This window comes from Vicia villosa, unplaced genomic scaffold, assembly GCF_029867415.1.
Source record: "Vicia villosa cultivar HV-30 ecotype Madison, WI unplaced genomic scaffold, Vvil1.0 ctg.002580F_1_1, whole genome shotgun sequence".
NCBI lineage: Eukaryota > Viridiplantae > Streptophyta > Magnoliopsida > Fabales > Fabaceae > Vicia > Vicia villosa.
In genome coordinates this window covers 25,807-41,634 of record NW_026705975.1, presented here as the reverse complement: position 1 = coordinate 41,634, position 15,828 = coordinate 25,807, and the positions used below count along the sequence as shown (strand labels likewise).

Below are 15,828 nucleotides of genomic sequence, written 5' to 3'. Positions count from 1 at the left end.
AAAATTATGCAAGAAATGACTTTAAGAGTGAAAGAGGGAGATGGAACCATCTAAGATAATAGTGCAATGCCCATAATTAGGGTGTAAATATATATATATATATATATATATATATATATATATATATATATATATATATATATATATATATATATATATATAGAAAGAGAAACCAATTCAGTCCATTAAAATCAAATTTAATGGTCGTGATTCATTGTTCTCATTTCTCATAATAACCAAGTGTTCTCACTTGAGTCATCCCCTATATATATATATATATATATATATATATATATATATATATATATATATATATATATATATATATATATATATATATATATATATATATATATATATATATATATATATATATAAGATCATGAGTTACAATATTAGAGTTTTAGGTGGATTGGTTAATAAAAAAAATTCAATATCTAATTTGAAATCAAAATTCATCGTTTATGTTTATTCAAGAAACTGAGATGGAGATTATAGATAAAAAGTTTTGTTATGTGTTATGGGGCTCAAGTAATTTTGAATACGCTAGCAAATCTTCAGTAAGGAGGTCGGGAGGAATCTTGGCAATTTGGGACAAAAGAGATTTTTCAGTTCATAAAATTCAGATTCCTCATCATGTCTTATGAGTGAAATGAGATTAGGGAATTGATAGGATGAAAATAAATATTATGGATTGTACTTAGAGCTGTCAAAATGGGCTCGGCCCATTGGGCCGGCCCATAAGCCCTTCAATTTAGCGCGGGCCGGGCCAGAAAATACCTGGGAAAAACACGACCCTGTCTTTTTGGGCCAGCCCACTGGGCCTATGTTTTTTATGGGCTGGGCCGGGCCGGGCCAAGCGGGCTTCGGGCTGGCCCATTAATAAAAGATTTTAGTAAATTTTGGAGAAAAAAGATTGAGATAAGATATGATTTTATAAATGTGTTTTCAAGTCATAAAGAAAAGTTAAAGAGGATCAAGATATATTTTTAAAATGATGTGATCAAGGAAATGGTTGTGAATATGTGATGTTGCTTTATACTTTTACATAGATGATTTTGTGGTATTCATATATATTTATGGATAAATATTTTAAACATCACTTATATACGTTTATGATGACTTTCTACTTATGTTGTATTGCATTTATCCATTACATCTTTTTTATAAAATTAAAATTATAATATTGAAATACGGGCCGGGCTGGCCCATCGGGCCGCACGGCCCTTTGAAAAATGGGCCTGGCTCATTTTATGTGGCCCATTTAACAATTGGGCTGGGCCGGGCCGGGCCAGCCCATTAAAACGCGTTGGCCCACCGGGCCGGAGAGGGCCGGGCCGGCCCATTTGACAGCTCTAATTGTACTCTCTAAAAGTACAAATGCTTGACAACTCCTAGTTGATAAGGTCTGTCAAAGACTTTAGGTTTGTTAGGGTATTGAGAGCTAGCTCATGTAAGGTGAGAAGCTATTGTTTCTATGTATCTATCTGTGTTATTGTTAGGTTTTCCTTCAACATTATGATACTGATGTATTTATATCCCTTTGAGCCGAGTCTCCCTAGAATCTAAGAACAACTATTGAAATGGGTGGTGATTCCCTGAAATCTAGGAATTGTAGCTAAATCCGACTATCCCTCAAGTAATATTCGTTGGACCAATGCATGTCTCATACTATAAACAAAAGTATTAGAGATTCGGGCGATACATCAGGATAAAGGGCACTCAAACTGAAAGAAGAGTGCTCAAACTACTAAAAGGGCAACTTGGAAAGACGAATGACTAAGCATATGTTGCTCGTCCCGCCCCCCGTATCTTTCTCAATTATATCATTATGCATTCCCTCAAGAATTAGGGCTTGTAGAGGTTGAAGTGATTTAACCCCTGACTCATCTTCGGACCTTCTTGAAGATCCTTGTCGAGGCTTTATTCCCGCTTTTAGGTTTTGAATGTTTCAAATGATCCTTCTGGGAAAGGGTTAGTGAGACTTAGTTAGATCCTTAAGGAGAGACTTAGTTTAGTCTCTCAAGTGACACATAGTTGAGTCCCTCGTGCGAGACTTCAAATGTGATTCGTCCTCTTGTGTGTGGTTGGGCTTACGATATGCGCCAGGTGTCAGTGAGGCAACCCACGCGTCAGTTGTGGGATTTTGAACGTCAATCACCTGAGAGCAATTAAGGCTCCACTTCGGCAAAATGTGAACTGCATTAAATGCAATTGATGATGATTTTTATTAGGAAGCCAAATTTGCCCTAAATACCTACACTTAAATTAGATACAAGGGATCTTTCCCATTTCTTGCAACCGTTGATATGCTTAGACAAAGGTAGGTTACCCCTATAATTGGACTTCCTTCTTTATAAAAAAACTTATGTATTCCTCCCTCTTATCGTTTTCGCTTCCGTAAGGGTCTAAAATATGCAGTTTATATATTTTAGAGTTTCCATTGTTATTGGTAATTCATAATTAACTAATCAAGTCTTTAATTATACAACCGACTATTACATTTGAGATTAGGTCATGTTAGTGAAAGTGGTTTAGTTGAACTATGTAAGCAAGGTTTGTTAGGAAGTGAGAAATTTAACAACCTAGAATGTTAGGATCATTACATACTTCATAAACAATATAGGGTGAAGTTTTGAGTATATTCACTAAGATCTTTGAGGTTCGAGAAGGGTGGAAACACATAGGAGTGGTTTATGTTTTGAATAGACCATTTGAGTAAATTCACTCAAATATTTGGGGTCCGACAAGGGTGGAAACACGTGGGACTCGTTTATATTTTCATACTATGATTGATGAATTTTTAGAAGAGTATGAGTTCACATTTTAAAACATAAAAGTTACACCTTTGAAAAGTTTAAGGAATGACAAGCTCTTATAGAAAGTAAATTGGAACTTTAAAGAACTAAGAAATAGTCTGAAGTTTAATTCAAAATAGTTTAATGAATTTTACAAGAAACAAGGCATAAAGAGGAATAAAATCGTAACTTGCACACCACAACAAAAATGGTTTAGCTGAACACATGAAAATGACCCTATTAGAGCGGTTGAAGTTCATGTTATTGGGAACTGAGTTACCCAATATTTTTTGTGTGAGTTTGAATTGAGTTACCCAATATGTCCATCCAAATGAATAGGGTTATAAACGCCATTTGGAGGTTCAGAGTCATAAATTGATAGAGTATTCTAATTAGACGGGTTTCAAAGCTTTGATGTATGCGCATATCAAGAAAGACAAACTTGATGATCGAGCTGGGAATTGTGTCTTCATTGGTTACCCTGAATGTGTAAATGAATACAAGTTTTAGAAGATGGATCCTAAAAGACCAAAATTTATCATAAGCGCGTATGTTACTTTTGTTGAGACTCGTATGAGGGTGAAGTTTAAATACGTGGAACTGGAAGAATAATAAATGTTGCTGAAGAAAATTTAGTTTGAGATGGGGGTTCTTACTAGTGATAATAGAGATAATGAGGATATTTAGACCATTGTGTCTAGTTTTAGATAGGTGCAACCTACAATGGATCGTGCTATAAGTAGACTAGTGATAGGGAAAAAAGGGTATTATATGACCTCATTGGTATCTCTTTGTTAATCATATTTATTATTCTTTGAATGTGGTAAAAAGATTACAATACTGAAAACCAAAGACCTTTAGGGAAGGATTTGAAAGCAGAGAGAGTCAAAGATGGTTAAAGACAATGAATGGTGAGATGCATTCAATTGAGAAAAACCAAACTTGGGAACTTGTGAGACTACCTAAGAGACAAAGGGAGGTTGAATAAAAATATATCTTCAAAAGGAATGAACAGATTACGTAGATTAAAGAACCAAGTTATAAAGCAAGGCTTATAGCAAAGGGTTTTACTCAAGTGTAAGGAACCAATTACGATAAAATATTTTCACTTGTTATAAATCATTGATCTATTAGGATACTTATGGCTTTTATGAATCAATTAATGAAATCTTAAATTTGAACAAATGAATGTCAATATAACTTTCTTACATGGAGATATTAAGGAGACAATCAACATGGAGCAGCCAGAGGATTTTGTAAAAGGCTAGTTTAAGGTGTATCTATTGAAGAAATATTTATATGGATTGAAACAAAGCCCAAGGAAAATGGTATTTTATGTTTGATGAATTTCTTCTAAAGTATGATTGTGGTAGAAATGGTTATAGTTGTATATACATATTTATTAAGAATGGGGAATTCATTCTCTACCTATTTCTATATGTTGAAAATATCTTTATGGTAAGTTGTAGCAATGAATAGATCAATAAGCTTAATGAGACTTTGGATGAAAAATTTGAGGTAAAAGTTCTTTGTGAAGGTAAGAGAATCATAAGTATAAATATCGTGAGAAACCACAAAAATATTTAATTATTTTTATCTCAGTCTAGTTACTTGAAGAAAGTGGTGGAGCAATTTAAAATGCTTGCTATTAAAGTTGTCAACACTCCTTTAGATTATGACATTATGCTTTCGGTTATGCTTTCGAGTTAACTATGAAGTTTTGAAGTGGGTGTAAAGGTATTTATATGGTTTATTAATGAGTGGTTTTAAGTACTCAAATAAAACTTAAGAGAAAGCCACTTTGGAAGATTTTGTCGATGTTGAGTATGCAGGGAATGCGGACACAAAAAAATATTTCTCGAGTTATGTGTTTACATTGTTTCACACAAATATAATTTAGAAAAAAAATTAATAATTTGCAAATGTTTTATCTATAAATTAATAGGAGTATATTTTCCTCATTTAAGAGGTAAAGTTAGAGAGTTAGGAATCACTCAGGAATCTGTTAAGATGCATAATGATAGTCAAAGTAGAATTCATCTAGCTAATCATTGAGTGTATCATGGGAAGACAAAGAACATTGGCATCCATTTGCACTGCTTTAGAGACAAGATTGATTCAAAGGAGATTGTGGTGGAAAAAGTCGCTTCATAAGACAATCTTGTGAATGAGTTATAACCAAGTCATTATCTAGGTTAAGGTTCAAGCATTGTTTAGACTTGATCAATTTGTAAAAGAGTGATTTAAGTATGGAGAGAGCAACAAGGTAGCTAATGTGTAAATTATCATCAACATAATTTCTAGAGACAGTGTGGAGATTTATGGAGTATGTCTCAAGAAAACTCAATTTCCGTCCATTTTCTTAAAGTCTAGAACGCTATGTGTTTCAGTAAATATTTTTCCGAAGGATTTAAGTCTAGCTCAAATGCAAGGCATTTAGATAGGAGACACGAGACTTTGCGGTGAAGTATGAGGCGTTTCATCTTGCAACATGTGTTATATTTAAGATTTCTTTCTGTAACTTTTTAGGGAGAATTAGTTTTAACTAGATAACAACTTAGAAAGATAAAGAAAGAGATTCTTAAGAATTTTTATCAGATCTTTGAATGTACCTAAGTGTTGAGAATCATTAAGATTTTCATCTTGCACCATGTGTCATATTTAAGATTTTTTTCTATAATTTTTTAGGGAGAATGAGTTTTATATAGAGAAAAACTTAGAGAGATAAGGAAAGAGATTCTTAAGAATTTTAATCCTAATAATTAGAATATATTTGAATATACTTAAATGTTGAGAAACATTCATAAACATCTTGAGATTGTGTTATTCGAGTATCGAGAGAAAGAAATACTAGGTCGTAAATTTAATAAAAAACAAAAAATATTTTTATAAAATGGAAGAGCTATTTTCTCATAACTCGTTTGTAATCACTAGATTGGTAATGGTCAGAGAGATATTTTCTCTCCTAGAATAAATCATTTTGTATCGACTTAAATAAATAATTTTTTATGTGTCGATTCTCATCTTTTATGTTGTTTTAACTGTTGTAATTTTGTATCCTTCTATATTAGTTGGTAAAATATTGTTATATATATATATATATATATATATATATATATATATATATATATATATATATATAGAGAGAGAGAGAGAGAGAGAGAGAGAGAGAGAAAGAGAGAGAGAGAGAGAGAGAGAGAGAGAGAGAGAGAGAGAGAGAGAGAGAGAGAGAGAGAGAGAGAGAGAGAGAGAGAGAGAGAGAGAAGGAGGAGGAGGAGGAGGAGGAGGAGGAGGAGGGATATTCTTACTCCAAGAGTAAGTTATTAACATTTACTCCACATCTTCACCATTAATTTTTCTCAATAATGGCTAAGAAAATTATTCTTATTATTTTATGTTGTTTTAACTGTTGTAATTATGTATCCTTCTATATTAGTTGGTAAAATATTGTTAAATATATATATATATATATATATATATATATATATATATATATATATATATATATATATATATATATATATATATAGAGAGAGAGAGAGAGAGGAGGGATATTCTTACTCCAAGAGTAAGTTATTAACACTTACTCCACATCTTCACCATTAATTTTTCTCAATCTAATGGCTAAGAAAATTATTCTTATTATTTTTAACCATTAGATCACCATGAGATGGCTTATTGCAAAAAAGCTGCACATAGGAGCCATCCCAAGTGGCACCTCCCTTCATCTGGTACAGTGGTGGCGCCATCTCACATGGCGCCTTGGTGTCAAGGTTTTCTGAAACCTGGTTATTTGCGTAATTTTTTCCGAAACATGGTTATTTGCGTAATTTTTTTAATACATGGTTATTTTAAAAAAAAAATCCTTGAGATCATCATGCTAGCAATTTTAGGGTTACTCAATAGTCCCTCGAACAAAATAAAGTTTCAAGAATACAAACACATTATAGCAAGAGTCAATCTAGTCTTCTCAAATCTAGATCTAGTGGGGTCGTTAATATTCTGTACTTAATCAAAAACATAGTAGGACAGAATAATTGTTCTTGGTAGTCAGATTCCATATTTAGTGTCAATAATCGAAGGAGATAATGGTGGAACCAGGAGATATGTGAGTTGTGCATATGATGGCAGGGTCAACAGAATATGTTGAATAGCATAAATCAACAGTCTAACACGGGGTGCCATGTATCCCATAAATGGAGGAAGAATCGTGTAATACTCACGTAAATAGTCTAATGAGAAAACATTTTCTGTAAGCCACGATATTATGGTCAGTAAGATAGTTTCCTTTATAAATAGCACACTCTGTAAATTTCAAACAACATTCAATCAAACAATCTAGTTATTTATGCATCCTATTGTCTTTTATCTTTATTTTATTATTATTATTTAGACTAGTGGTTTAACTTCATGTTGACCAAGTGACTTCAAACACAGTAGAGATGAAGTAAATTGTAATATTCAAAATTCCAAAAAATATCGGTTTATAAAAACTTTGAGTTTAAAAAACACTTATGTTATAAGATAGGAAAAAGTAGAGAATGACTAATGGAATAATAGATTATGAGAAATAAGCAGGGAAATTAAAATAAATGGCATAAATAAAGAGATCATAGATAACTATGTTTGATAAACTCTTTCAGCATAACACTGGCACAATATAACTCTCATATGAAACTTTTCACACTCTTAAAACTAAGGAAGTTATAGTGAAAAAATAATTTTAAAAAAGAATGAGATAAAGAATGAGAGAAGAAATTTCATATTCAATAAACAAGTGTGATTTGAAATGAGGAAAAACCTCTTTTACATAGGAAAAATTTTGTCTCAAAATGAAAACAATCCATGAGCCATTTTAATGAGTTAATCAATTAAATATAGGTGTTAATCGATCAACCAACTTAAAATATAAAGATTTCAATTTTGAACTTAATCGATTATCAGCCCCCTTAATCAATAAGAGGCATTACATTTTGATCTAATCAATCATAAAGACTTCTTAATCGATTTGACAATATATTTTACCATTCTAATTATTTAACAAAGCTTCTAATCAATTATGTGCTTGCCCAAATTTATTGTAAGAAGTTTTATGAAAAAATAAGGGGTTTGAAAATACTTGTGTGTGTATTGCCTTAATACCTCAACACTCACTCTTGATCCTTTTATAATAAAACTGACTAGAATTATAGAAAATCCTATACGCGATACTAGAGGAACTTTCACACTTTCATATCCTCAAGATCATAACTTCATAACTTAAAGCTTCAAGATCACAACTTCAAAATTTAAAGATCATGCATTCATATATCCAAGTTCATTTGCTTGATTTGACTTTCTTTAGCACTTTTAACTAAAATTGGATACATTTGACTGATGAAGCTTATGATATCTCCTTTTTTTTAGATGTCATCATCAGGAACCTTTGAAAAAGTTATCATATCCAAATCTTTTTGACAGTTATCACTAATACCTCCATTTGATCGTTGTCATCAACACAATCTTTTGACAATTTTCATCATCATATTCATTTGGTATTTGTGATTATCAAAACCATTTGATGATAATACATGCACAACATATAGAATTTTCATCATCAAAGGAAGAAGAAGAGCAGGTGAATTTTTCTTCTATATAAAATTAAAAAAACGATTTTTATCTAAACTAGCGAAATCCTTACACAAGGCTTTATAAAACTTTGGTCTCAATTCATGTTTAGAAAATTATATATACACACACAGTCATAACAAAAATATTACCAAAAAAATAATATAGTTAAAACAAATCCTTTTTTTATAACAAACGAGATTTTCGACAATAAATTTGTCCTCTGATTTTGATGTCGCAGAAGAGAAGGGAAACCTTAACAGAAGGTAGCACATAAGACGATGTGTAAAGCGTATATCCATCCGATGTAATTATATTGTTTTGGTTTGGCTAGGAACCTCGACATGCTACCTACTAATGGTCTTAAGTAAAGGTTCTTAGTTGTCATTGCTTTGTCGCTAGGGATTGGTCATGATGGCGAGGATTCACTTGATTTCCATTCTCAAGGAGTTCAAGCGAGCAGGCATGTATAGGGCAACGGCTTCTACCTTCCTAAAATAGGAAAAGACTAGTCCTTCTACATCTAAAGGGCATGCCCTATAGACATAGTTTATCGGCCATAGCTGCATCTATGTCATTGATACTCGCTTTCAAGCTTGATTGAGGGATTCGTAACATGCTTGCTATGTCTTTTCCCTTCTAGGAAAATTGATAACTTCGTCCAGGGTAGACGGGTCTACCATCTACAACCATGAAGTTGAGGTCATCGTGTTGGAAGGTCTTCTTCCAAGGATGCAGGTCCCCTCGGTTCATGGCTGAAGAGACCTCCTGGCCAAACGTTGTTGGATTTACATTTTATTTTGTCATTTTCTGCTCACTCGTAAGGGGTTCAGAGAAGGGAGTCAACTGAACATCTTAGCAATTGGCGAGAATTTTGCCTGCACCCGGTCATGGAATTGGAATAATTTTGCCAAGTATATTTATGACCACTACTTTGATTTGTCGATATGATCAGTGTATCCCGATTACTTTCTCCCTTTTGTCCAACTTGACTTCTTTCTTCTACATAGACCTCGCTTACATGTCACTCAAGTGTACGGAATCCACCGTGCTTAGGCCTCTTCATCCCTTTCCCTAATGAAAGATTCAATTGCATGCCTTAGTAGTCTCAAATAGGACGTGCAGGTCTACCTATTTTTTTAGTAGGTGATTCACTACCGAAGAGAAGTTTCTATATTCGTATATAGAGATAGACATAAGGTTGGGGCAGGACCGGGCGAACCCTGGCTTCCGACGTACAACAAGATCAAGCCCAAACGTCGTTCAATTTTTTCCTCCTCTTTCGGTTCTATTGATCAGAAGCACCTAGCAGCACCGGCTCCCGTCCATCAATACCTCTAAGTCGTCGAGCCCTGTCAAATAGTTATTTCTTTCAATCATCCTTCGATTGTTAATATGATGTAAAAGGATCGCTACTACAAAAAGTACTTTATTTTTAATAGTTTAAAATTAATTTTAAAATTATTTGTAAAATTGTATATTTAGTGGTTAATGTTTAAAATTTGTACTTTAAAGCCTTAACAAATTTTTAATTCAATCTCATTGCTAAGATAATTGCTAACAAATTGAGTATTGTGATTCCTAAAATCATTACCGAGCATCAAATGAATTCCATTCATAGCATAAGTATAGAGATATGCATCAACATCAATTCAGAAGTTTATATTCTTGACAAAAGATATTATTGAGAAAACCTCTCTTAAAATTGATTGAAAAAACATTGGACAGTGTTAATTGGGACTTTCAAATTCATGCCTTGAATGCGTTTGACTTTTATGATTTTTTATAATGAATAAATTCTGTTCTCATATCCCTAAAGCATTCTCTTATTACTAATGGTAAAACCGTGGTATTCTATAGTTTCTTCATAAGTATTAGACAAAGGGATCTCGCATCTTCTTTTTTTATTTTCCACCGTAAAAGAAGTACTTACAAGAGGTCTCTTTAATCTTGTGACCAGTCTTAAGATTCACTATATGACATCTCTTTAACTTTGTGGCCAATCGTAAGATTCACTATACAACAGGTCCTAAAGGAATCCTCATTTCTAGTAATTTCCTTTTTTCCAGATGATATCATGGTGTTTTAAAATTAAATCTTAAATCGGTAATAGCTATCTAGAAATTATTATATACTCATGATAATGCTCCTGGTCAAAAAAAATTGTATTGATAAATAAAAGTTGTATGCTGTGTTACCCCTTCCTCCATGCTACCAGCTATAACCAATATCTTTGATTTCTATAACCCTTTTAACAATCTTGGTGTCACCATTAGATAATTTGAAGTGCAGTCCAAGAGAAATGATACAGTTTTAAATTATATTAAAACATCCAAGATAAATGATAAAATATACCATGATTAAACACAGTAGAAATATGTAAAGAAATAGAGACAATCATCACTTGAATCACTCTTCATATAAAGAATTGCACATTGGATAAAATACACCATGAGCATACTTATAAGGGGAGATGAACCCTAACTTACAAGCCAATACTTTTAAGGTTGAGTTAAACTCAGATAAAATTCTTATAAAATCAGTTGTTGATAACTCGTGACTAAAACCAATTCAGGCTATACGACAGCATAAATAAGGCAAGGCATTACAAATTCTATTTAATTAACTAAAGACAACAGCGTATCATGTCCGTCCAAAAATAATCATTCATCGAATAAGACTCCACAAAATAAATAATTAATATTACTATCAGATGCAAAACTTGAGGTTGAGACAAGTCAGACTATAAATTTTTTAAATAAAAAAAAAAAAAACTCAATACAAACAGCAAATGAGACAACTCTTTGATCAACCTTGTTGGATGCTACTTGAAACAGATTATTTAATAATTCATAACATGTTGCTCAAGGTTTGGATGAAATCACAGAGAAACTGCCAAGAGCCAAATGGCCACCATAAAGTTAAACTTATAATAATTACACTATTGACTAAAATCCAAGATTCAGAACAATAACATGCAAAAAGATAATATAGAAAGTAGAAGCAAAAATAAGCAAGGATATGTCTACACAACTAAACCACTTTAAAGTCACTAAAGAGGGCTCATAGCTCCTATTAATATATATGAACAAGGGAAGGGGATTTCCCTCGATTTAAACTAAGGTAAAAAAAATCATTTTTCAAAAGAAAACCCATGAAACATGACTGTATTTAACATATAATAATGTCTTTGCAGATTGCACATTAGAATCTAACCAAACATAAGAGTAAATACAACAAGTTTGAACTTTCTTAATGCCAAAATATGGACTAACATAAGTTGGAATGAAATGAAAATGGTCCAGCAACAATTACACACAGTTCTACTCAGCTCCTACTCAGGATCTTGACCTATCACGTGGTGGGGGAGATCGGCTGTATGAATAGTAAAATAATCAACTTATAATGAGATATAGATAAAACTACCCAAAAAAACCACAATTTAAATGGATCATACCTATCATATCTCCCATTCATTGGGCTTTCGGGACGTTCCAGCTTGGGGCTTCCTCTAGGTTCTGGTCTGGAAGATTGATTTGATCCACGAGGTGGGGGAGATCGGCTTCATGAACAGTAAAATAATCAAAATATAATGAAATATATATGTATACAACACAAAAAACAACCAAAAAATTCCAAATTAAATGGTTCATACCTATCATATCTCCCATTAATTGGGCTTTCAGCTCGTTCATACCTGGGGCTTCCTCTTGGTTCTGGTCTGGAACCTGGATTTGATCCACGACCATAATCAGGGCTATCCCTGGCTCTACCATAATCAGGGCTACCCCTACCTCTACGATAAGGACTTGGAGATCTGCCACGACCATACCTCCCATCAGGGGAGCCGCGACCTCTTCTATCAGGACTGTATCCATCTTTTTTGACATCATCATCTCTTATAGCATACTCCACTGTGATGACACGGTCCATAAACTTGCTGCATATCAATCAAATCATATATATAAAAAATGAGCCATCAATATATATAGGCCTTCACCCTCACTCATCTCCATTTAGGTGGTGGAATGCGCTGTTTCTAAAGGATAAAACTTCTACACTGAAAAACGACAATTCAAAATTTGAGAAGGTAATTTGAACCTCAGGTTAGTTGCTTCCAAAGCTTTAGTGGCTTCCTCCTGGGTTTCAAACTGGATAAAAGCAAAATTCCTTCTGATCCTTAAATTTGATATTTTCCCATAGGGATCAAAGTGTCTTTCTAAATCCCTTGTCCTGGTGTGAACAGGATCAAAATTTATAATAAACAAAGTCTTCGATGGTCTTGTATTAGTTGAAGATTTCTTTGAATCACCACCAGACCTTCTGTTGTCACGCTCTTGCTACAAATCATAATATAATGACACTGTATGTTAAAAATGCCAAAATTACCTAAATAATTCCAAAATCCATTAAGAAAAGAACATAAGAAAACGTGTATGTGTCACACAAATGAAATCGTGCACCCGAAAGTATAGCAATTCTCATGAAAAAATCATGCACCACCATTAAAATCTAACAAAATGTGTTTAGAAGTTACCCAAAATGATTTATGACCAAAATGATCTTCAAGTCTTAATCTTTAAAGTAAGAGTACGTGACATACATGATAATGCAGCATAAGAAAAACATTGTTTAGCAACCCCTAATGCAATTCTCTATTACAGTATACCTTAGTCCATTCCACACGAATCCGGCGCCCCTTTCTACCAAATTCTGTTTGATCAAGCCGTCTAATTGCATACTCGGCATCACGTTCGTCTTCCATGTAGACAAAAGCAAAACCTATGAAACAAGAATATTAAAAATAAAACCACGAAAATATTTCATTTCAATATTTGAGGATTCCTTGAAGAAGGTGTAGATAGGAATGCTACATCAGCATATCAGATATGAGAGAAAAATTCAACATAAAAAAGAAATAAACTATCAGGAAGTACCACAACACCTGCCCCATTGCGAAATCATCATGGATTATATGTTGAAACAAGTCGGAAATTGAACACTGAGCAAAAGTCATGAGGAATGAAAAAGCAATGAATGCTGAGGGAATGCAGAATGGCAGGGCTAGGGCGGATCAAATTATTTCTTCTGGAAAAATACAAGGAGAAGCTGGGGCACATTCTATGAAAGAAGTGCAGAGAAGCACATCCATCCAAGAAGAGCATGGACATTCCAACTTTCCAAGTAATCCTGTCACAAAGAAATTGTTGAGTATGGGGGGTTCATATCGTATTGACAGTTTTTCTTCTTTTTAAAGGAAAAGAAAATGTACATCCATTTAAAAGTAACTAGTCAAAGAACATCATCTTGACCCTTTTAAAAATCATTCAAGGACAGAAGTCAAAGTTGGAGATAAAGGCAAGCTTGAAATTCAAGATGAAAACCTAGAGTTCAAAAATCAAAAGCCAAAACAGTTGTACTTAGAATGTTGTGTAAATGCCAAGCAAACAAATTGTCTCTTCATTTTTTCAATTTTCTTAAAAATATTTTAGGGTGCACTATGCACACATCCAAACTGATATTGAAAAAGGGTCAATGAGTTCTTTGTAAAACATTACTTTCAATGGTTGTACATAACATTTTCCTTTCTCCAAACAGTACTATAACCCCACTGCAACTCAACACAAAAGGACACTTCAATCTTGGCTTCAAATATGTCCAACACCGCCATCCATGATGTAACGCCGCCAATCACCAATCAGTGATCCGCCTTTTCAATAACCGAACTTACCTCTATAGAATCCAATTTGAGCATAAAATCTATCCAACCACCACACAGCATGTCAAGCAAAAAACTCCAGTAAACTCAGCACAACAAAATACTACTTGACCATCCAATATACCAAACTTCAATTGAAAACATAAGCTATAAACTATAGTAAAACAATACCTAATAAATCACTAATTGAGCTAAAAAAACAGCACTTCAAACTTAAGATTTCAACTAAACCCTAAAAAAAAGCTAAACAATTAAAAAAATGATGAAGAACGCCATACCAGACTTCAAGTCGACTCTATCAATCTTGCCGTATTTTCTGAAAAGCCTCTCAACATCAGATTGTCTCGCATCGAAATCCAGGTTTCCACAAAAGATCGGCTTCATTTCTTCGAAGCTTAGAAATGCTTATGCAACCAGCAACCAACCTGCAATGCAATGTAAGAAAAAAGGATCGTTGAGATTTGGAAAGTGTGAAATCGAATGGAAAAGGGAATGGAACTCGATGAATCGTTGGTGAAAGATGAAGGAGCGGTGGCGGATCTGAAGCTCCGTCGACGGATCGGTACCTTTTCGGAGGGAGATAGAGTTTGCGAATGAAACCCTAATACGGAGAGTTGGGAGAAATTACGAAATACAAGGAAGAGAGATAGTACTGATAGAGGCACCCCGTAATCCGACCAAAACGCAACGTTTGGTAGGCGTGTTTTTTAAAGAACTAATGATTCTCAAAATTTAAATACAGACTGAATTTTAAAAAAAATCCGACAAAAAAAATTAGAGAAATTACAAATCAATTAGAGTTACGAAAGAAATAATAATAGATCTTTGTTAAAAATTTGTAAAAGTTATAAATGATGTGAATAATTTTTCCAATTAAAGTCCACTTCTAAATCAAAGATTTGATACTTCAATTTGTATTATCCACATTCCAAACTTCATTCTGAAAGCATATCTCATTCCTAGATAACCAAATAATCCACAAAATAGCTAACCACACAACTCCAAATTTTCCTTCTTTAACCTTCTTTTTTTACAAAAGGAAAATCAATGCATGAAACACGATGAACACTCTTCCTCCAATCCACCTATCGGTTTCCTGATCCTATTTGCTACCTCCCTCCAAACAACCTTCACCACATTGCACTTGAAAAAAGAGTGATCCGGACTTTCCGGATCAATACCACAAAAAACACACTTAGCATTATCTAAAGACAAAGTTATGCGTCTATACAAAAGTAAACCCTTAGTCGAAAGTCTATTCACAAAAAGTCTTCATCCAAATGTCTTAATTTTGAAAGACACTTCCACTTTCCAAATTAAGCCTAAAGCAACGTCATTCATATTAAAAGGACCAAACAAAATGTGCGAACCGGCATAATGCTCATAACAAGAAGCAACGGAAAACTCATCATCTGAAGCAATACCCCAAGTTACATCATCCCCATCTAAGTGTACCACGCGGCCAAGTAAAGAAATTTGAAAAGAGGAGTGTGCCGACCTAAGGCACAGATCGATCAACTCCGACAAAATAATTCCACAAAATCAAAGAGAAATTGTGCATAAAGCCAAGATGTATTCATGGTGATGGCTGGCAATAGGTTTTAAAGAGAAAATCAAATGTAATTTCTATAAATGGTGCAAATGCTCTTTAGATTTTCTTTAATTGTATAGCTTGTTTATTGATTGTTCTATCCATTTTTGTAT

General features: G+C 33.5%; 1 protein-coding gene across 3 annotated transcripts; it reads right to left on the bottom strand.

The window, feature by feature from the left end:
* Nucleotides 1-11,541: 11,541 nt before the first annotated feature.
* Nucleotides 11,542-14,824, bottom strand: LOC131639284 (serine/arginine-rich splicing factor RS41-like). 3 transcript variants are annotated; one of them, XM_058909782.1, is made up of 7 exons: nt 14,691-14,824; nt 14,403-14,549; nt 13,075-13,187; nt 12,507-12,745; nt 12,061-12,345; nt 11,863-11,967; nt 11,542-11,780 (listed from the first exon to the last, which is right to left on the bottom strand). In XM_058909782.1, exons 2-7 carry the CDS (start codon nt 14,506-14,508, stop codon nt 11,744-11,746), a joined length of 885 nt encoding a protein of 294 aa, XP_058765765.1. In that variant the 5' UTR covers nt 14,509-14,549; nt 14,691-14,824; the 3' UTR covers nt 11,542-11,743. The 3 variants fall into 3 exon arrangements, with proteins under 3 accessions (XP_058765765.1, XP_058765766.1, XP_058765767.1); XM_058909783.1 differs by lacking the exon at nt 14,691-14,824 and adding an exon at nt 13,343-13,595 and having other exon boundaries at nt 14,403-14,541; XM_058909784.1 differs by lacking the exon at nt 14,691-14,824 and adding an exon at nt 13,351-13,595 and having other exon boundaries at nt 14,403-14,541.
* Nucleotides 14,825-15,828: the final 1,004 nt, after the last annotated feature.